The 21,961-nt window shown below is 45.1% G+C and overlaps 2 protein-coding genes across 2 annotated transcripts; one reads left to right on the top strand and one right to left on the bottom strand.

Annotated features, from left to right (window-relative positions):
• Nucleotides 1-2,427: 2,427 nt before the first annotated feature.
• PNMA3 (PNMA family member 3) lies at nucleotides 2,428-3,801 on the top strand (the record flags this gene model as incomplete). Its single annotated transcript, XM_080910257.1, has 1 exon — nucleotides 2,428-3,801. One exon carries the CDS (start codon nucleotides 2,428-2,430, stop codon nucleotides 3,799-3,801), a length of 1,374 nt encoding a protein of 457 aa, XP_080766383.1.
• A 6,663-nt stretch (nucleotides 3,802-10,464) lies between these two features.
• LOC308415268 (X-linked lymphocyte-regulated protein 3A-like) lies at nucleotides 10,465-17,909 on the bottom strand (the record flags this gene model as incomplete). Its single annotated transcript, XM_080910258.1, has 6 exons — nucleotides 10,465-10,533; nucleotides 10,650-10,745; nucleotides 12,598-12,696; nucleotides 13,943-14,042; nucleotides 15,427-15,544; nucleotides 17,813-17,909. The coding sequence occupies 6 exons, from the start codon at nucleotides 17,907-17,909 to the stop codon at nucleotides 10,465-10,467; spliced, it is 579 nt and encodes a 192-aa protein (XP_080766384.1).
• Between the last annotated feature and the right edge of the window lie 4,052 nt (nucleotides 17,910-21,961).

Here is a 21,961-nt window from a genome sequence, read left to right on the forward strand (position 1 = left end):
AGCCTTTCGCTGCTCTAAAGGACAACAAGTTTGCCAAGTTCTTGAATATTTCTAAAGATAAGAAATAGTTTCAGGAGCCATGCCCTAACTGTTCTTTCTGGTTCTTTGTTGAAGGTAGTCAGGGGTGGGGTGGGGGGAAGCATTGTCTGGGGTAAGATATTTAGGGTTGTTTAATAATAAAACACCATCTGTCTTAAGTCTAAGTCACTTTGCAGTGGTAGCTGATCTGCCTCTCTGAGTTCCTCTGAGACCAGAAACTTCAGTCTCTGGTGTTCAGCACCTCATAGTAAAACAGCAGGAGGTTAAGTAAAGTAACCTTTGTTCTATCTCTGCAGGAACTGCAGAGCTCTAACTCCCAGCCTGCTCCTTGAAGTCGAAGGAAGAAAAGGGGACACTGAAAAGTGATTTAGCTTTTATTTCTAAATTCTCTCTAAAAAGTTTCCTATGAAAGTTCTCTAAGCAAAGGGGTTTTCTTTGTCTTTAGCACTTATACATCTTTCAGAATACATAATTACATGGTAAAAAGCTCATCACAGGTTTACACATAAAGTCAAATCATAAATTGAATAAGAAGTTTACAACAAAATAGTCAGAATCTAGTCAGAACAAAGAAAAGTCTATAGGGATCTTTGCTGTTTGATCCCCGACAACAGGAAGATTAACAAGCAGAAGATTGCCAGTGAGTTCTGTGCCATATCCCTATACAAACTGAGACCAGGCTGTTTGAGTAAACAACTAACCTCCAACTGAACATCACAGACCCATTTCATGTGGCTGGAAAGAAGCACAAGGTTAGGATAGAACTGACAGAATACACAGACAATATGATATTCTGCCTTAAGTCTAGTCAAACATCCCTCATTCAACTGTCTCCCTGCCCTTCCCTCCATCCCCATTCCCTGCCAAATACAAAAATAAGGGTATCAGAAGCCTGAGGATAAAACAGACCCAAGGGTTTGGGTTTCATATTACAGAAGCAGCTTTTCAAGACCCTGGATATACAGCAGGCAGAATAGGAAAGGCCGGCCTGATGCTGGGCCACCTTTCTGTGAGCTAGCCAGTGGCACCAAGGGTAGCAAAGCATGCAGGTCCGATGGGGGTGAATATACCCGCAGCCCCTTCCCTGAGACTGTCATTACCCAGATGGTGCATACTCCGTGGGGAGTGGTGGGTTGGAGGTGACTTGTTTACTCATCCAGCCTGGTCTCAGTTTGTATAGGGATATGGCACAGAACTCACTGGCAATCTTCTGCTTGTTAATCTTCCTGTTGTCGGGGACCAAACAGCAAAGATCCCTATAGACTTTTCTTTGTTCTGACTAGATTCTGACTAGCTCATATGAGCTCATGTGTTATCTATCTACCTAGTCTAGGTGTTGCTTGACAAGCTTTGTTACTGGACTAGATGTAGAAGGGGACTCACCAGGGAGAAGAAGCCTCGGAGTCCCTGCTTCCTGTTCTTGTTTTGTAGACAGAGCAGAGGAGGCACCACAGCTTTCTGATGCCCTTCTGTGGAGACCCCTGAGCACTCTGTGGTCCTGAAGGACTTCTTGAGGGAAAGGGACTGGCCTGCATTCAGGATAATGTCACCTGGGTACAGCCAAAGGCAGTAGGAATCTGGACACTGACTCACAAACCCCAGACTCTGAGTACTGAGGTGGGGGTCCCCTATACTGGGGGAGCGGGGATGTGTTGGGGGATGGGCAGCAGCAGGTGACGTCACCCAAGGCCCCAGGTTGCCCAAGGCCTAGGCAACAGACTTGTCGTGTGATCCTCATGCGCCAATGGACCAGCTGTCTCCCAGGCGACGCGGAGGGTCTGTGCTCCAGCGCCACAGCACCCCCGCCCCAAGTCGGCACTGCAGAGAGCTGTGGCGAGTCGCGCCGGCGCATTGGACGACGTGCTGGGACCATAGGGCCAGAGAGCAAAGCAGCTGGCAAGAGACTTTGGAAAGGAATGGTGTTCGACCCCGCCTCCTCTTTGAGCAGTCTGGGAACCTCGCTGCGAAACTGAATGAGGAAGCATCTTGCCTTAAGAAGAGGTACCAGATCCCAGGAGGAAGCGGCTGGCCCAGGCAGCCCCCTCTGCCCAATCGGGTGGGACTGCTTCAGCCTTTGGGATGGGGAGGGGGCTGCAGTGGGCCCAATCCACGGAGACTGCTGCAGCCTTTAGGATGAGCAGCAGGCTGAAGTAAGCAGGGTTGGGGAGCTATAGACGACTCTTTGCTGGAGGCAGGTGGAGGTTGGGTGGGGTAGGAGCCGGGACCCGCGCGGGGGCCGGGGGAGGCAGGGGCGCATTAATCTCCTTTCGCCCTATTTACAGACTCTAGGGACCTGGAGGGGCTACAGATCTCCTGGAATTTGCCCCAGATTTATGTGCATCACATCCTGCTCATTCCCCCACATTAGAATCTCTTGAAGTTGGGGCCATGCCGTTGAACCTGTTGCAGGACTGGTGTAGGGGGGAGCATCTGAACACCCAGAGGTCTATGCTGATCCTGGGGATTCCGGAGGACTGTAGTGAGGATGAGTTTGAGGAGACTCTGCACGAAGCTCTCAAGCATCTGGGAAGACACAGGATCATCGGCAGGATGTTTAGGAGGGAGGAAAATGCCCAGGCCTTTCTGGTTGAACTTGTGCGTGACTTTGACTATGCTTTGGTGCCCAGGGAAATAGAAGGAAAGGGTGGGCCCTGGGAAGTGGTAGTGAAACCCCCCAATTCAGATGATGAGTTTCTTAATAGACTGAATCACTTCTTAGAAGAGGAGAGGCGCACAGTGTCAGACATGAACAGGGTCCTTGGGACACCTACCAAAACGACTATACCAGCAGATTTTTGGGTCTGGGCTCAGACTCTAGGTGCAGTGATGCAGCCTCTGCTAGAACAAATGTTGTACCGAGAACTAAGAGTCTTTTCTGGGAATACCATATCAGTTCCAGGGTTACTGGCCTTTGATTCTTGGCTTGAGCACACCACTGAGATGTTACAGATGTGGCAGGTACCTGAGGTGGAAAAGAGGCAGAGGCTGATGGAATGCTTGAGAGGCCCTGCTCTACAAGTAGTCAATGTGCTCCGTGCCAATAATGCTGCCATTACAGCGAAGGAGTGCCTCGAGGCCCTGCGGCAAGTATTTGGGTCTGTGGAAAACCGAAAAATGGCCCAGCTGAAATTTTGCAAGGCTTATCAGGAACCAGGAGAAAAAATTTCTAGCTTTGTGGTGCGTTTGGAGACCCTGCTCCAAAAAGCTCTAGAGAAAAATGCAATATCTCGAAAGAATGTGAATCAGACCCGCCTGAAACGAATCTTAGGTGGGGCCATCCTTTCTGCAAAACTTCGAGAGAAACTTAAGATGCTGAAACAGCGCAGAAGGCCACCTGGTTTCCTGGCCCTAGTGAAGCTTTTCCGTGAGGAGGAGGAAGAGTGGGAGGCCACTGGGGGTCCAGAGAGGAGTTGCTACGAGGGGCTGGAGTTAGGCCCAAGTCCTTCTAACATGGACAGCAGGGAGAAGGCACTATTTGTTCCAGCCTTTGGCAGTGTTCTTGAGGCAAGGCCTCACCAGGGTTCTCGGCACCAGCGGAGGAGAGGCCAGCACCGAAGGGGAGGTGTGCCCAGAGATGGTTCTCAAGGCACAAGAAAGCACAATTATGACACATTCTGCTATAGTTGTGGGGAAGATGGCCATATCAGAGTACACTGTTTTAACCCTTCCAACCGGACCTTGGTGAAGCAGAAGAGGCAGGCTGCAATGGAGAAGGGAAACAGGAGCTGGGAGAAGAGCCAGCCCAAGCCCAAGACCATGTAGGCTCCAGGGAACAGGGTAATCCTTGTTCCTGTAAGCCAAGGAGAAAAAAAGATATTTGAAGGAGGGGAAAGAACAGCTCAGAGAAATCACAGGGACCGTAGAAAGGCACAGGGTCAATGTAACCAGGCAGAAGTCAAGTCCCCTAAGCCAGTACCAGTTGGAGAAAACCCTAACAAGCAAAAGTCCATTCCAATCAACTCCATGACCAGACACAGGCCTCTAAGATATCGCAGAGAAGGAAGCCTCAAGGAACTGCTAAGATGTGTGGGGCATCAGCAAAGCAAAGACAGAAGAGAGTCATGGATCAAAGACATCTAGCAACCTCAAGTTCATACGGGGTGTGGAGGAACCTGCCACAGGTTTGTCTTGGGTAGAGGATACCAATGTCTGGGAGCAAGTGCAGCTAGGCAGGGAGGCAGTACCCAGGAGAGGAGGCCGCAGAATCCAGCCTGTCTTAAGGATCATCTACACTGCTCTAGGGGAGCCTCACAAGGGCAGCACCATTGAGTCCTTTCGTGAGTGAAATCCCCTCACCCCTGTGAAACCCCAGCTCTCTGGACCCAAGGGACTGGGGGAGGAGGGGAAAGTGCCAACACTAGACAGTTTCCTTCTTGGCACCCTGACAGGACATCTGTGCCTGAGAAGAGCCCCAGGCTGGGGCACATGGCACTATAGGCTTAATGCCCTCAGCTGGCCTGAGGGCCTGGGAGTGTGAAGGGCAGGCTTTGTGTGAACAAAGAGGAGGTGGAAGAGCAGGAGGAGGACTGTGGGGGGGGGGTTGGGGAGGGGCGTAGTTTGTTCTGCTCTCTTTTGTCCAGGAGAATGCAGAGAGCAAGCAGAGAGAGCTGGGTGAGTCCAGCTCTGCCAAGGCTGGCCCCAAACCCTGCCAACCTGGGAGGGTGGCCTGGCTGCACTGGCGAGGGGCCATCCTCCATCTGCCACCCATACCAAATGGGTGGATGACACAGAAGAGGCCAGCCATCTCAAGGGTTCTGCCTACTGCCTGAGTGTTCCAACAGGGATGCCCCTTCCTCTTCTCCTTCCCCCCTCCCACTGCAGTCCAGAGACAGGCTGTTCCCTGCTCTGGAACCCCAGCCCCTTATCTGTTAACCTCATAGTGACCCAGCTGTCCAGTGAGTCCCCTCCCCCCTTTGTGCTTATCCACCATTGGTTGCTCCTGTACAAAGCCTTGAGTGAGGTGTGTGTTAACGGGGGCAACTGGAGGCTCTGACTAGAAGAGGTCAGCCACTTCTACACCCTGGTATGTGTTTCGAGCTTCTGCACCAGTCTAGCTGTTCACCCACCCACCGGGTGTTGTGAACTCCTCCTCAGCTTTCCTGGTGTCCAGGACAGCTGCCTGCTGCTTGTTCTCCTGCAGATGTGTATGTGTGTGTGTTCTAACCTGACCAGGTGCGCCCCAAAGTTCCCAAGCCCAGTCTTAGCAGTCAACAGGAAACATGGATGTTGCCAAGGGACTGGCTGATGCTCATCTTATGATTGACTTTAATCTGAGACAGGAAGACCTGAACTGGGCACAGGTGGGGCCTGGGGACTGTGCTGTGCTGTTTTGCTCCTGTTGTTCCTTGTGACTCATTCCTTGGGTTGGTGGGGTATTTCTTGCTGTGCTTTGCAGTGTCTTGTGACTATCTTGTGCCAGAATAGGGCAGGGCCACCCTACAGTGGTAATCCCTTGTGAGAGTTCCCAAAAGAGTGAGGAAATGATAAGAGGTAGCTTGTGGGCCCTTGGGAAAGGAGAAAATGCAGAGGGATCCCAGTGTGGTGGGCAGACAAGGCTCTTCTGAGAAGCTCCAAGAGGGTGGGTGGCCCAGAACCTGTTGCTTCTAGTGGTTGTGAAGAATTCCTATGTTGCCTCCCCTTTCTCTTTAATAGTTTCAGCAAATGTTTCTGTTCAATAAACTTAATAAATGTTCCAGCTGTTTCTGGCTTCTTCTGATGCTGGGGTGGGGTGGGGAAGAAGGAGCCCATGAGTGGCTATGCAGTTTCCTGGGCGAGTGGGAGTTAGGTGACCAGGTGCTGTATGGGTGGAGAGAGAGAGAGTGCTTGCTTTGTTTCCCAGGGAACTCAGGGAGGCTCCAGGAATTTTAGGGTTTGAAAGGAGGGCATTGGGCAGCAGGCAGGACCTGAGGCCCCAGGATGTCTGGAAATACACTAGGGACATAGTGTATCTGACCTAGAATATCAAACGTGTCAGTTTGTATGTGTGTGTGTGTGTGTGTGTGTGTGTGTGTGTGTGTGTGTGTGAATATATGAATATGTATGTGTGAGTATGTCAGTGATTTGAGTGTCCAGTTCATCAGGTTTTTTTTTTATTTGTACAAACTCATAAGTGATTGTATATTGGTGTGTGAAAGTTTTGAGTTTGTGTTGTGTGTCAGTACATGTTAGTCAATCTGTTAACACAGGAGCAAATGAGAGATGGGTGTGCATGTACTAATGTTAATGAATATGTATATTTGAGTTTTAGTATACATTTTCTAGTATACATTGAAAATGTGTTTTGTTGTGTGAATGCCTGTTTCAGAATTTTAGTATGCTTGTTAATGAATGCATATTACTGTGTCAAAATATGTGACAGTGTGTGAATATATATCAATGAATGTATATGTTTTTGGTATATTCATGAATGAATGTGAATGCATGACTGTGAATGGGTAAATATATATTTGTTGTATGTATGAGGATGAATAACAACATATTTGGTGTTTTTGTATAGAATATCTGAAAATGAATGCATATTTGTGTGACTGAATGATTGTGTAGAATTATTGTTTCTTTAAGGAATTAAATAACAATGTTGAAAAGAAAGCTGAGCCAGATGCAATTGACTTTCAAAACAAAAGACAGCCAAGAGATAGAAACCCAGCAGAACATGTGAATTAATGACCGCAGCCCCCAGACTATTAGCTTCGTCGCTCAGGTTCCAGTCCTATTTTCAAAATTTCAACCTCTGTTTACTATTATTATTGCTTTGCTTAAATTTACTGTATCTTTGCCTGGATCTCTTTGTAGCTATTTGTTTTCCTTTCTTCTAGTTAAACAACCAGGGCTAGAATGGCTAGGGACCCTGTAGGCAAAAAGTTGACTATATTTTAAGGGCACACCACACAGATTTCCAACATTATGGTGACAAGTACACCCTCATCACAAAAGTTCTCATTTCCGGGTCCTCCAAAGATGTTTACAAGGTCAGCTTTGCACTTTTAGCCAATCTGTTGCATGTTTCATTACACTATCTTACTGTGGCATTTGACTTTAAAATTATTCTGAATGTGGTATTTGTGTGGGCCAACCCATGAAGAAAGCTAACTTTCCATCTACAAAAAAACGACAGTTACCAACAGATCCTTAGTTAGGCATGAAAATTCATGCCCGCCAGGGCACTCCAGGCTGTGATCTTCCCTGATATGAGCTTAATGGGTGTAGTACATGCTGGCATAATTGTTGTGAGTTTACTGGTACAATATGCCCCTTATATTTAAGAAAATATTTCCTTCTAGTCTTTGACTATCACTGGATCTTATAATCTATTTACCATCCCCCCCTCAGTGATTAAAAACACTGGGTCCACTACAGAGAACCCAGGTTAGATTCCCAGGAAACACATTGCAGTTTACAACCATAGATAAGTCTGGTTACCAGGGGATCTGGCACCCTCTTGTAGATGACAGGGCCAAGAGCCATACACGAGCTGCACAGGAACACATGCAGACAAGCCACATATACTAACAAAATAAGGTACAATAAAAATTAAACAAGAGCCTTCTAAAAACCTACCCTAAATGCACGTTGAAACCCTGGACAGATTTTCCATCTCGGGACATTTTCAGTGTCACCGCAGCAAACAACATTATCTGCACAAACACCAGAGTTGACACTCCCATACTGCTGACTGCTGCATTTTCGTGTTTCCCAGGAAGTTTCCCTTACGTTGCTGTACTAATAGGGCGACACCACTGTTGATGGGCAGATCCAGCAGGCACAGAAGAGAGCTCAGTGAGAAGCAATAGTTCCCCTCTAACACAGATATTCGGCCTGTGTGCAAACAGTTCCACTCCTGCATCATTTCCCTGAAAACCTACTTCTGTGGAGGACCAAAAGAGCACATCCCTGGTCTGTATCCTCTGCAAGGCCAAGGGCTGTAGCCCTTCTTCTTATGGGCTACGCTGTGAAGTATGACAGATGTGGCCTCACTACACAAGGATGACATTCAGCTGTGTGCCCAACCTGCCCAGCATTCAGACAATTTACCTTCATGACTGAGTAGATATTTTAGCGACAGTTGTGAGCTCTAAAACTCACCAGCTCACATGTCAGTCACAAACTGCCCGTGACTTTACCTCTGGATATGCAGTGTGACTGGCTTGTACAGCAGACAGTGGTGAGGGGGTCTCAGTAGGTGTCCCCGCAAGCAGTGCTCAGCAAAAAGGTGAGAATAAAAACTCGGTACAGGTCAACATTGTCAGCTGGGATCGAACTTCAGGGGGTCTGATGCCAGGCAGTTTATTGCCAGTATATTTAAAAACAGTGCAAGTCAGAAAAGAGTTTCCTCATGGACCACAAACTCCAGTGCACAAGGAAGAATGATTACAGCAGGTGCCACCCAGGGCACATGTCATTGCCTCAAAGAAGATGGGTTCTGAGGACAGTCTACCTGTGCTAGCTTAAGGGCCTCGGGAAGGATCTGGCCTGTGCTGAGCCACAGAGACAGCTTACAGTGCACTTGTGTGGGTCTCCTGTCCTGGTTGTGGCAGCTTGGGGGAGCCTGTGGCTCTGCAGGTAGTGAAAGGGTCATTTAGACAATTAGATATCTCCAGTCCTGGTTGAGGGAGCTAAGTGAGGAGTCCCTAAGTGTATGGGTATAGTGAAAGGGTTGTTTAGACTCTCAGGTACCACCGTTCCTGCGTGTGGGAGATGTGGAGGAGCAACAGCTGGCTCAGAACTCCAGGCTGTTTGATCACGACCGGTTTCTCAATCTCTGCATCACAGGACACGTTGTGACATCTTTTCTATTAAAAAGAGAACCTTGCTTGTTATGGCTTCCAATTTCCCTGGATCCGTGGGTGAAGTACCTTGGTGCTCCCAGCAGAGTCGGACACTGTCATAGGAGTTGCACTGTACCCAGGCAGGCAGACACACAGCCACACATTCAGATGCTGCAGAATGTAATACTAAGGGTCACAGAATACGTTAGGTATGCAGAACCCTTATGGACAGGGCACAACAACAACAGAAAAATATCTGAGCTCAAACGCCTAAGAAAGAAATATGTCCATGGGGCCTGGGAGACAAGGCTCAGCAGGTAAATGCTTGCTGAACAAGCATGAGACTCTGAGTTCAGATTCCAAGAATACCCTTGAAAACCCCAGCTCGGGGACTTTGGTCATGGGTCAGAGCTTAAGAGCACATGGTGCTCCTGTAGAAAACTTGAGTTCAAATCCCCACAACCATCGTGTGGCCCACAACCGCTCCCCCTCTAGGTGTCTGCCACCCTCTGTGGGCATCTGACAGCAGAAGCACAGACAGACACACAGACACATACAGATCCACATAGATAAAATAACCAAAATAAAACTTTAAAGGAAAATCTCAGCACAGCAGTGAGTGTGTGGACCAGCAGCACTAGGGGGCAGAGACAGGTGGATCCCTGGAGCCCAATGACCTAACACCCTAAGCCAGTTGATGAGCTCCACCTTCAGAGAGGCAGACCTTGTTCCATAAAATAAACCAGGTATCAGAAGTACCTCTGGCCCCTACATACGGAGGTGCCTCTGTGCACCACACACAAAAGAAATTTCACATTCCCACCATCCCCCCCACACACACACGGAGGAATGAAACAGAGTCACCATTGGGCAAACACTATGTAGAATATTCAGGTCTGGTAAGGATATGTACAATATCTCAAGTAGGAGACATTCATACCTGAAAATAATACTACACAATAAAAAACAAAATTATTGTTATTATTTTTATTAAAGAAATAATCCTAAAGGCCCGCAGGCTCATAGGCAGTTTGCACAAAGGGGGAAGTGGGTGTGAATAATTTTAGACAGTAACGTGACCCAAGCAGGGAAGCCCTCATTCCCACTGGAGGAATGCAGTTCCACTTGTAGAAAATGGGAGAGTCTGAACCCAGTCTGTGTTCAATGCTTCTACTCAACTGGGCACAATGGGACAAGTGGCCTGGACTACACCTGGGTCCATGCAGGATCACGCAGGTGATAGCACACCTCCACTTCCCACTATCCCACGGGGCCGTTTCTGCCTGCTAGGGGGTGAAACGTCAGGAACGTCAGAGAACCACAGAATACAATTAAACGACTCATCCCAACAAGTCTGTAACAATCTCATGCTTATTAAATCAAATGCTCCCAAGTAAAGATTTCCCAGGATATACATACAGGAAATCACAGGACAGGAGCTTTAACTGTACAGGAGACCTCATATGTCCCTGATGATTTCAGACTACATGTGCCGGAAATTTCAAAAACAAAACATTCTCAGTCAAGTTTTTCTGACACCTCACAGATGTGAACAAGGAATTTATAATCACTGCAATTGCTGGTTCATGTCTCCTTAGGTCAAGCAAACATTCCTATCATACGTTTTGATTATGGCGGTTGAGCTTCTTTCTTCAAGGCATTATGAGAATAGCAGGGACAGAAGAGATGGTTGAACACCCTCCTTTTCTTCCTGCTGGTTTACATGAACCTTGAAGTTATCACAGGCCTAATTAATATTTTTGTAGATGTGACATGCATTTTAGGAGAGAAACATTTAGTGCTCAAATTAATCCCAACACTCCAGTTCAAAATTATTCTACTTACAGTTTTTTCAGTAAGTTTCCTTTCCAAGGAGTTCATTTGTTTCCTGGCTTCCTCAACAATAGCTTTTCGGCGACAACGCTTAATAGCCTGTAGATTCTAAAAACCAAAAGCCATGTTTGAAGTAGAAGCAACCACTGGTCATCTCCGTTCGCACCTGGGAACAGTTACACTTCAAAAACAGTATGTATTACAATAAATGGCATAGGTATTAATCATTCTATATTAAAAGTACACTGTATACTCTATGGAAATCAAAATGTCCTTCACAGAAATATGGAACTGAATTGCTGAGTATAGTATGGCGACAAGTGGAGACACAGAATTTTGTGTGATCATGATATCTACGTTCATGTTTATGACCAGGACTGAAAGTTCAGCAATGAATGGATTAGGACACACTACATCAAAACTGTTGTACTAAGCAGAGAGCCCTTGTGATATGTGCCTGTAATTACATCACTCGAAACTAGCAGCAGGAGGATCGCTACGAATTCAAGTAAAGCCACTATGTGGTGAATTCCAAGATATCCGGGACTACTTAGAGAGATACTGTTTATAAACAAACTCTTGTGATATATGGTATAAAAAGTATAAAACCATTATTAAATGATTTCTTTCATATTTTAGTAACTCAAGTGAACGCAGAACCAGAAGTAACACAAAACTTTAGCATCAGAGTTTATGACCAACTTGCTGAGCTATGCAGGTTAAATGAAGTTTAATGCCTATGTCTCCGTAGAAAGATTAGTGTTTCAGCAGGAAAGCAAGAGACAGGAGTAGTACAGCTGTATGGGGATGCTATAATATGCAGTCCGGCTATAATAACTGAATGTCACAGGCAGAATAGTAAATGCATACACACTGAAGGGGGTACGGGGAGAAAGAGGGGAAGGAAGACAATACGATGAAGTTAAAGATGATGACAGAGGAGAAGGACAAGAAAGGAAGAGTGGGGAGGGAGAGAAAGTGGGAGGAAGGCAGGATGAGGGATGAGAGGCCTCTGTAGTACACACTGTTATCATACCTAGAGAATGGAGAGTACTCAGGAAGTGCAGCCCTGAATGAGGATCAGACTAACAGCTACCTCAAACCTGCAGTGTGATTTTTGAAAAGCTTTGCCTCCCCGCCAGAAGGACTACATACAGCCTGATACCCACTATTCAGAAGCACTTTGAATTAGCTGTTCTGCACACACATATCCCAGTGTTCATCAAGTATTATAAAACATAGAGTGAATTCTTGTGACTCTTGGAAGGCTGCTTGGACCTATATCAATTAGCTTGGATGAAGGAAATTTAACAGGAACAGCAGGCATTAAACAACAACTCAGAAAATGAATTTGAGCATACAAGAATTCATTAATCCCAGAATAACTACATGAATGTACTTGGCCATGTTCAATGAGGCTGAGAAGGATTTGATAGGATGTACTTAAAACAGTAGATAATTCTCAATATGCTAACTGTTACCTTCACTTTTTGTTTTGCTCCATCATGCTTGCGGGCTTTGTCTTACCATTCTAATTGTCCACAGGAAAAGAATGTAATTACAGTCCAATAATGCAAAAAGGCACAAGGAGTCAAGAAACAAAGGATGTACAGACTCCCTACCTTGACTTGTCACTATGCAGATGGAATCTGATTATGGGAGAAAGCCATGCTATAAAATTCAGCGTTTCCCCAAACTCTGTAAGTATTACTCTGGGTAATGTTGAAACCAATGTACCAACTTCTCTTTGAAAGGAACCCACCACCATGAATGAGTTCTGAAAGGAGATGCTCATTTAGTAGTTAGGTTTACCTGGCATGGTAACACTGTTGAAGAAGAGAAGAAGAAGAAGTAGAAAAGAAAAAGAACGAGGAAATTTATGGGTATAATCCCTATGTCAGTAAGGAAGGAAAGAGAGCCAATATCTTTATTTTCCCTCTGAACAAGATGTCCAGCACACCTTCACATGTCGATCACATAACTCCTTAAATTCTTCTATTTTCCGCTTTTGAATTCTTTGAAATTGTTCAAATAGCTTTTGTTGCTCGTCAACAATTTTCTACAAACATAAAGCCATACATAACATTTCATTAGAATGAACAGCTTGCCAAAAATAATTAAATATTTCATTTAGACACCATAGTTTGAAAAAAGTATTTTTGACATTATGACATTCCAGTTGCTTCCTAGGAATATTGTTTTACAGTACTCAAAATATTGCGATTAGTTCCCGAAGACTGGAAAACCTACCTACTAGAGGCCCCCAAATCTGCCTCACTCTCAGGGTTTTTAGAGCCTACCTTGAGTTGTCCCCATAATTTGTCAAGTCCCCACAAAAGAACCCACTCTATTTGCACACAGTGCCATGCTAACAGGGTTATATTCTATAAGTCTTACTTCAGACCAATTTCAGAATGTACACCTAAAAGAGACTTTTGAAAGCATTCTGTGAAATAGGGACTTCTCCCTCTCCTTCCTCTCCCAATAAATGGAGGCACGGGTGTAAATTACTTTTCAGAGTTAGCATAACTAACTCTGAAGTTATGCTTCAGACCATGAATAGGACCCAATGGGTGGGATTCCACAGACCATGCTCCTGACTTGACCTGGGAAGAACAGCATCTTCATCTCCCTCAGTATTCCCACCTCTGCTCTCCCACCTTAGGAACTTAGAATCTCCAGGCGGAGCTGCTCCATCCTCCCCCATGAAGAAAGAGCCCCAGAGACAGCAGTGAGTCCAGTACCTGCCCCTAAAACCCCATTCTCATCTCCAGGTTAACCGTGACTCGGTTGCCATCACCATTCCATCACTGCATGGAGACCTTTCCCTCTTCTCCTCTGGGACAGGGCTGGTCTGAACTCCAACCATGGACAGCTAAGGCCCCACCTGCTCCGCCACAGCCACAGGGACTGCTCTCATTCTGCATCCCTGATCACTGTGTCAGAAGGCTACTTGGGGCCCTCCCACTGTTTGCCATCTGCACCTTGTGGATCCTGAAGTGCCCCCCCTCAGGACACAATCCCATACCTTCCCCTGCACTCTGCAGACAGTAAGGACCTGCTCATCCCCTGACAGATACGCCCACCATGCTGGCTCCTAAACCCCCTTACCCTTGTCATCTCTGCACAGGAGGGAAGAAGAACAAACCAGGGAGGATGGCCCAATTCTCTTCACTGCATCAACCACCCTCCTTGTCTCCCTGAGCTCATGTCCTGTCCCTTCCCTGTGGGCCTGCTGCAGGAAGCCTCTCCTGCTACCTGGTCCTGGCACAATGGACTCCTTCAAAGGTGAGCCTGATACTCACAGAGAGTTTTTCGGCCTGATTCTTGATTTGGTCAACATCTGTATTCCACATCAGAACCAAAGTCAAAAACTGATGAGAACAGTCTTGGTAATGTCTCTGCCTGTAGAAGACAACAGTGAACACTGTGATATTCTGTCTCCACATGAAGAAAGCTCACTCAAGGCCTGACTGACCTCTCCTCACTAAATCTACCGATGGAGGACTGGGAAAGGGCATCTAAAATATTCTGACAGGGAACCGGAAGATGAGGCCCATTATGTGGTTTTACCCTAACAGTAGTGCTTCCCACTGGCTTAGGAAGAAGTCACTTCAAATACCTTAGGTTTATAAAACTTAGGGAGAATTATAATTGGTATTTGGCTAACATCCCACAAGTATTCCTCTTCCCAACAAGCACAACTTCTCCTTTATTTTTCTTCTTCTGAAGAATTGGCTTGGTGAGGATGCATATGCATGAGCATTAGAGAATTCTGCAGAGGCTTACTCACTCTTCCTCACTTAGGGCAAAACATATTTTTGTAGATTTATGTCAAGGCGATACATGATTAGACAGTGGAGAGGTAGGCAGGGGTGGGGGTGGCTAGAAAACCAGAAGGGAGGAGAGAAAGGAAAAGGAAATCAAGATGGAGCTGGAGAAAGCAGACCTGTATCCTGGTGGCTGGAATGGTGATAAGTAGATATGAATAGTCTTACGGGATTCTATGGGTCTTTTTATCTATATAGCAGGACACTTTGTGTCTTTGTCCCTAGGGTATAATCATATCCTGCAGAGGGTTTGTGGATTGAGAATTTAATATATAAACTTACTTGAAAAGCTATCAGGCTTTAGAGTAATGTTAGTGCAGGGCGGTGGAGGAAAGAAAACACCGGGGCGCTCTTATCCACCCAGGATGGAAAGACCGCCCAAGAAAGAAAATATATTAGAGGGTGGATTGTGGACCGAGTGACAGAGTCCGTGCGTTTGTCTCCACACTAAAGCGGTGTCCTCAGAATGAGAGCACGGGGGCTGGTACAGGGGTATGCCTTCCATTTTTAATATTTGCTGCAACATATTTTCTTGCATTTTTAAATTTACTAAAGGCTCAACTAGGTTCCATAAGTGTATAGATTATTCTTCTCTAAGATTTATCTCGTTTTTTTGTCTCATACAATTGAGTATATGCTATATGGAACGTGTTTTAGGATACTCAACGTTAACTCAGGCATTACATTCAAGGGTGACACACAAATTCTTTATGGTGAATAAATTCAATCGTACTAATTTGACAAGACAAAATAGGTCATCTTTACTGACTGCTAAGCAATACTCTGGTTATAATGTGGCAGTGTAGTCTGAAAGTAGTTATTTTTTTTATAAAAATACCCAAAACATATGAAGATTTCACTAGAGGTTCCAACAAACGTAAAACAGCAGCTAGTCCTTAGCAACTGGTTTATTCCCGGGTACTAACAGCTGAATAAATTAGAAAAGCCAAGGGTCTTACCTTCGCTCATGCTGGCTTTTCAGGAAGTGGTTAATTTTCCACTCAATGTTGTGGACACTTTTACTTACATTCAGCACACAGCTTCTCTTCCTTTCCTTCAGAGATTTCCTACTACTCCCTGTATTAAAAATCCTTATAAATATTTATTGTTACATTAATAAGGTAAATACTACTTCACTCCTGTTAGAGAAATCTTTGGTACCAACATGTAGCCACCCTTTAAAAAGCCACTCCTTCTTGTCATTGGAAATTTATAGCAGCTACCACTGCAATTTGAAAAAAAAAAAAAAGATACATGCACTTTAAAAGTAAAACATAGCTAAAGAGATTTTTCCAAAATGTACACAAATATTTTCCAAGGTATTGTTTAATTTCTAGGTAAGAAATCATTTACAGTCTAAGTTTAATCAATGTACAAAGTATCTTCCAGTTCAAGGACACATAAAGCAGAACTGATGGGAAGATTTATGAAAAATGTGAGAGCATTTCATTTACATAGGCTTCAAATGTTCAGAGATGATTGCATGGTGAGATGAAACACTGTATTTAATGTAGTCTTTGGGGTTTTTAGAAAAACAGAACAGAAATCTGCACAGTTTGAAGAGTTTAAGGAACAAAAGGAATGGACTCATGCATAACTCTATTGCCATCCTGAGGATGGAAACCAGGATGAACATACTAGGCAAGTTGTTTCCCACTCATATAAAACCCTGTCATAAATCGTGGACAACTTCCGAACAGAAGTCTATTATATCAAAACCTATAAATGGGTTCTGACTTTTTCTGAGTTTTACCTTCAACACAGATCATCTGACTAATATCTGACATAGCAACTCAGAGCCAGACTCATTCTGATTATACAGTGTTTACACATTAACATTTGACTTTAATTCTGCATTGTGTGTGTGTATTTTGTCATTTATTTGTGACAAAATCTGGAATATGGATAATTTCATCCACTTTTCTGAGATTTCACAGTATATAAATAAGTGAAACAAAACAAAACAAAATCCCACCATTTTTGGCCCTGGTGGTACATGCCTTTAACTTAACCCTGCACTTACAGGGCAGAGGCCGATGGATCCCTGTGAATCAACAGGCAGGCCAGCCTGGTCTGATACTGAGTTAGAAGCCAGCCAGGGCTACACGGTGAGATCTCCAAAGCAAAGCAAAGCAAAGCAAACAAAGAGAGTAGAACCAACATTTGTGAGCACAATACTCCTCAGGTCACATGCACAATCAAAAATAAAAGTGAATTAGTAAAGAGCACTGTCACGGGGAGTGTACAAGAACAAGTTGTGAAGTGCACTTCCATTACCTACTGGTGAATACCGCCTGGCATAGGTGTACATTAATTGCAAACAACTTTATAAAACTGTTAATGGGTCCTAAAGATAGAGCAGGATATTTTATTGCCATCGTCTGTATTTTTAGCCTGAAAGCAATCCTACTGGATCTGAATCCAATGTAGTTAAAACACCATGTCTCTTGTGGAAAGGAGTGTCCTCTGCCTCAGAATTTACACAGAAAGTGTGCTTTGTGGAAGTACATTACCAGCCGTGAAAATTCCTTTAACATATCACCTGGGTTTGGTCCGCCTATTTCAGGGGAAGAACTGCTTTCCTCTTCAGTTTCAAGGGTTGGAGTGTTTCCTACATTGACAAAAAAAAAAAAAAAAGAAAAAAAGAAAGAAAAAAGAATGACTTCCAAGTATTTTCTGTCATTTTGATCATCCTACATGAAGAAATACCTGCACTGCGGGTTTGCACTAGACATATACATCAAAGTTTTTAGAACACATATAAACGGAATCGTGTGTGTGTGGGGGTGAGATACAATTAAGGAAACCTTGGTGACAATTATGCACAGGGCCTCCAGGGTTACATCATTGTAAACCATGTCCTTACTGAGACCTGTTGGGTATAGCAACTGCACAGGCCTTGAGAAGCTCTATGGCCCTTGCAGCTCCCCTAAAGGGTAAGAACACCACTTGGGAACCTTAAGTCCCACAAACGCTTTCTGAAAATAGTTTTTATGTTAGAAATGCCATGTGTTTCCCAATAAATGACCCGTACTCCACCTAACTGCATCAGACTATATACTTTGAGGACAGGGCAGGAACTATCTTGTTGGCATCCTGACTTTTTCTGGTTTTTCGACGAGGTCTCTTGTGGTCTACGCTGGCCTTGAACTTGCTGTGTAGGTGAAGATGACCCTGTGCTTCTGATCTTCCTGATCCCACCTCCTGTGGATTAGAGGCTTGGGCCACCATATCTGGTCTTAGGCAGTGCTGGGAAAGGAACCTAGAGCCTCTTGCTCCTTAAGCAACTGATCTACATTCTGGGTGCCTCCTCCCTCACCCCGCCCCCACCCTGTTGTGTTGTACCTGGGTTATCTTCACGTAGCTGCCGTATATCTTCAGATGGCAGGTCAGGAGTCACCTTTGGTTGCTTGGGAGGTCTGCCCTTGATTTTGGATGCCATGACCGTAGTCTCCCTATGCTAGACAGGAATCATGAACATTGTATGTGCAAAGATACGTTATAGGTATCAGGAAAAGTTAAATGAAAGCCACGGGAACGGGTATCAGGTTTCCACGGAGTTAGGCCTGAGTGTCCCTTTCTACTTGTGTTGGAGGAACAGGAAGGGGTCAACAAACAAAAACAGAATCCAACACCCCCCTCTCCCGAAACCTGCAAGGGTCTCCTGTCCCAGCCCCTCAGTCCCATCCTTCCTGGGCCAAGGGCGAAATGGGGGGTTACCCTACCCCCACCCCATCCTTAGTTCCTTCTGCTCCTCACAGTTCAGGCGACATAAGCCAGCGTCCCACCCCCTCTCTCCGGATACTTGGTGCTAGTATCTGGTCAGAAACACTGTCACTGTATGAAAAGAACTGTTTCTGCCTGTAGGCGGCACCTTCCTTTGAGAGTGTACTCCCCAAATAGAATCTAGGCGCACCTCAGGGCATCCAGCGACCCATGAAAGCTAGTGGCAGGCAAAGGGTCGGCCTGTAGGTACCCAGCACTTCACCTGCCACCCTCCACACACTCCTGCTCAGTCCTACCGGGACTTTATCCCTCAGGTCCCTCTCCACAACATCCTCGGGGGCCTCGTCCAGTCCCAGGTTGTAGTGAGACTCCAGAACATAACCTCACAGGTTAGCCTCTTTCTCACCTGCTCCCCATCCCCAGCCTCCTCCCTCAACGGCCTCGAATCAAGGGCAGCAGCATCACTTCCATTACCCCGGGGTCCTTTGCCACAGCTTTGAATCAACCCTACCCTCAGTCCTCTTCCCACAGGGTCCTTTACCACTGCCTTAGGGTCAGTACTTCTGAGTCCGTAGTTCTGAGTCACCTTCCTCTGAAGCTTCCTCACCCTCTCCACAGAACCTCTTTTTCCTCACAGCCAATAGCCGCTAGTAGCTTAGGCCCCGCCTTCCGGCGTATGTGCGTCTCTGATTGGCTGGAACAGTGCGCATGCGCTTGAGGCTGATTTAACTTTGCCTGCTCAAGCCCGGCTCCCAGTAGAGAGATTGACCTATTGCTGATGCCTTCCTTACTACGTGCCTAGTACCCACCAAGGTTTTCCATAACAAGTCTTCACAGACTCTTCAGTTTGGCAAATGACCCAAGGACAAGGAATAAAACAAGACTAGACCACACTTCCTTCTGTATTGATAAGTTGATTCTCTAGCATCTTCCTTTAATCCACACTTTTGGCCAGAGGAATGGCTTTCCCGCCTAGTCCTCCTGTCGTAAAACTCCCTTTCCTGAGCTGGAGAGATGACCCAGTAGTTAAGAGCACTTGTAGCTATTATATAGCATGCGAGTTCAGCTCCCAGCACACACGTGGCAAAGTGCTACAATCGGTAATTTCAGTTCAGGAGATCCATGCCTCTTCCAGCTTCCTCAGGCTCCTACATACATGTGGTGCACATACATTTGCTCAGGTATGCATACAATAAATACTTTGTTAAAAAGAAAAGGAAAAGCACTGGTTACTTGTGGGAAGGAGGGAATAGGCTTGCCTGAGTCAGTTTATCAGATTGTACCCTCTCTGTAACCTCTCATAATACTGAGTTGTTATCTTCTCTTATGAGTGTTACCCACTTAAATGGTCAGTGTGGATAGATTGACTTTTCTTCAATTTAGGAAGGTATGTGCCCACCCAGTGGCCTAGATTCAAAATATATAAAGAATCAATCAAACAAACAAACCTGGATATCTAGAAAACAGACAACCCAATGGTACAGATCTAACCAGAATTCTCACTAGAAGGAACTCAAATGGCCGAGAAGTGCTTAAATGTTCAGCATCATTGGCCATCAGGGAAATGCAAATCAAAACAACCCCAGATTCCATTTTACACTAGTCAGAATGGCTAAGATCAAAAACACAAGTGACAGCTCATGTTGGCAAGGATGTTGAACACAGGGAGCACTCCTCCATTGATGGTGGGATTAAAATGTGTTCAACCGCCTTTGAAAGCAATCCGAAGGTTTCTCAGTAAATTGGGACTAAATCTACCTCGAGATCCAGCTATACCACCACTTCTTGGCATACACCCAACATATGCCTCAGTCTATCACAGGGATAATTGCCCATCCATACACCGAAAGGATGCCCCAGTCTATCACAGGGATAACTGCCCATCCATGATTATTGCTGCTCTCTATCTAACAGTGAGCGATTGGAAAGATCCTAGTGACGTCCCTCAATGTAAGATCGGATAAATAAAATATGATATGTTCACACAATGAATTATCACTCAGTCTTTAAAGATGAAATCATGAAATTAGCGGGTAAATTGATGGATCTATAAAAAAAATCATCGTGTGTGCGGTACTGGAGACCCAGAAAGACAAATATGATATATAATTATACAATTCATAGAACCACAGAGTTTACATATAGAGTAAGAGACTGGGGAGAGGCAAGGTACAGAGAGATTTCATTAGGAAAGGGAAATAAAATTAATAGTTATAGATGGATGCATTAGCTGGAATTAGAGGATCAAGTGGGGAGGAGTAGGAGAGGGGATGTAGGAGGGAATGTGGAAAATGAGAGAACTCTAATTAAGGGCCATTTGAGGGGTAGTATGGAAAACTAATACAGTAGAAGCTTCCTAAAATAAATACGTATAGCAAGGATATCTCAATGAAATCATCAAACAATGTGGGAGACAGAGCCACCATAGATGTCTCTGACCACCAAATGAAGCTTTGAGTCCCCAGATTATGTTATGTCTAAGTGAGTTGTTGGACAAAAGGGCCCCATGGAAATCCCCTAACAACCCAAGCTGTTGCCAAGACTATCTAGGTTGTTCTGCAAAAACTAATGGCAAGACTGTTCTGCTGAAGACAATGTCTACACAACTCACTGAACATGAAACACACGAATTAGTGCCTACCTGGAGACCCCATCACTCCTACGTTCTAGTTTCTTCAGTTCTGCACACTACTGAATGGGAAATGTAAACACCGACCCTGCACACCACTAAAAGAAGTATAAACACCAACCCAACCACATACCCTTTGATCTACAATGGTGTCCTGCCTACCACATACACTCGGGGAAGGGAGGCACAAAGCCTGTGGGAGTAACCAACTAATATCTGATCTGACTTAAGGCACACACCACAGATGGAACCCATACCTGACACTGCCTGGGTGACCACAGACTTGAGACTAGATAGCCCAGATTCCTAGGGTCAAACTGAGTGCTACTGTTCTAAAAGCACACAAACAAATTCAAAACTCAAAATACACACACAACCAAAAACATGTCTTTAAATGCTTTACTCATAGATTAGTGCCTTGCTCAGCCATTGCCAGAGAAGTTTCCTCCTATCGGAGATGGGAACAAATACAAAGACCCACAGCCAGACATTATTCAGAGAGTGAGAGCCCTTGGAACACTCAGTCCTAAATGGGATGCCTCCATACAATTCCTCCACTCAGGGCTTAGGGAATTTTGTGGAAGAGGGAGCAGAAAGACTGTAAGAGCCAGAGGCTCTGGATAGAGGACACCAAGAAAACAAGGCCCTCCAAATCACTAGGATTAAAGCTCGTATGAACTTGCAAAGATGGAGGCAGCACGCACAGGGACTGCCAGTGGCTGCACCAGGTCTTCTGTGTATATATTATGGCCTCCACTTTAGTGTACTTATGGGATTCCTGAGTGTATGAACACGTGGGCCTCTGATTCTTGTGCTTCTCTTGGTCTCTTTTCATTCTGTTTGTTTGTTTAATATTCTTAATTAATAGTTTTTGTTTTATCTTTTTATATATAATACGTATTTTTCTCTGGGTACCAACGTAGCTTTGAATATATCAAGCTATCGAGTCATCAGCATTACTGAAGTGGAAAAATTAATATTCTTCACCACGTGAAGGCACGTAAAAATGAAAACAATAGTTAACTACATCTACTTGGTATGTTTCTGATTTGTGGTATTTAATGCCCTCCTTAATAGCAACCGTGACATTTAGCGATTAGTTCGTCAGTCCATGTAGGATGATGTCATTATACAACAAG

This window comes from Micromys minutus (genome assembly GCF_963924665.1).
Source record: "Micromys minutus genome assembly, chromosome: X".
NCBI lineage: Eukaryota > Metazoa > Chordata > Mammalia > Rodentia > Muridae > Micromys > Micromys minutus.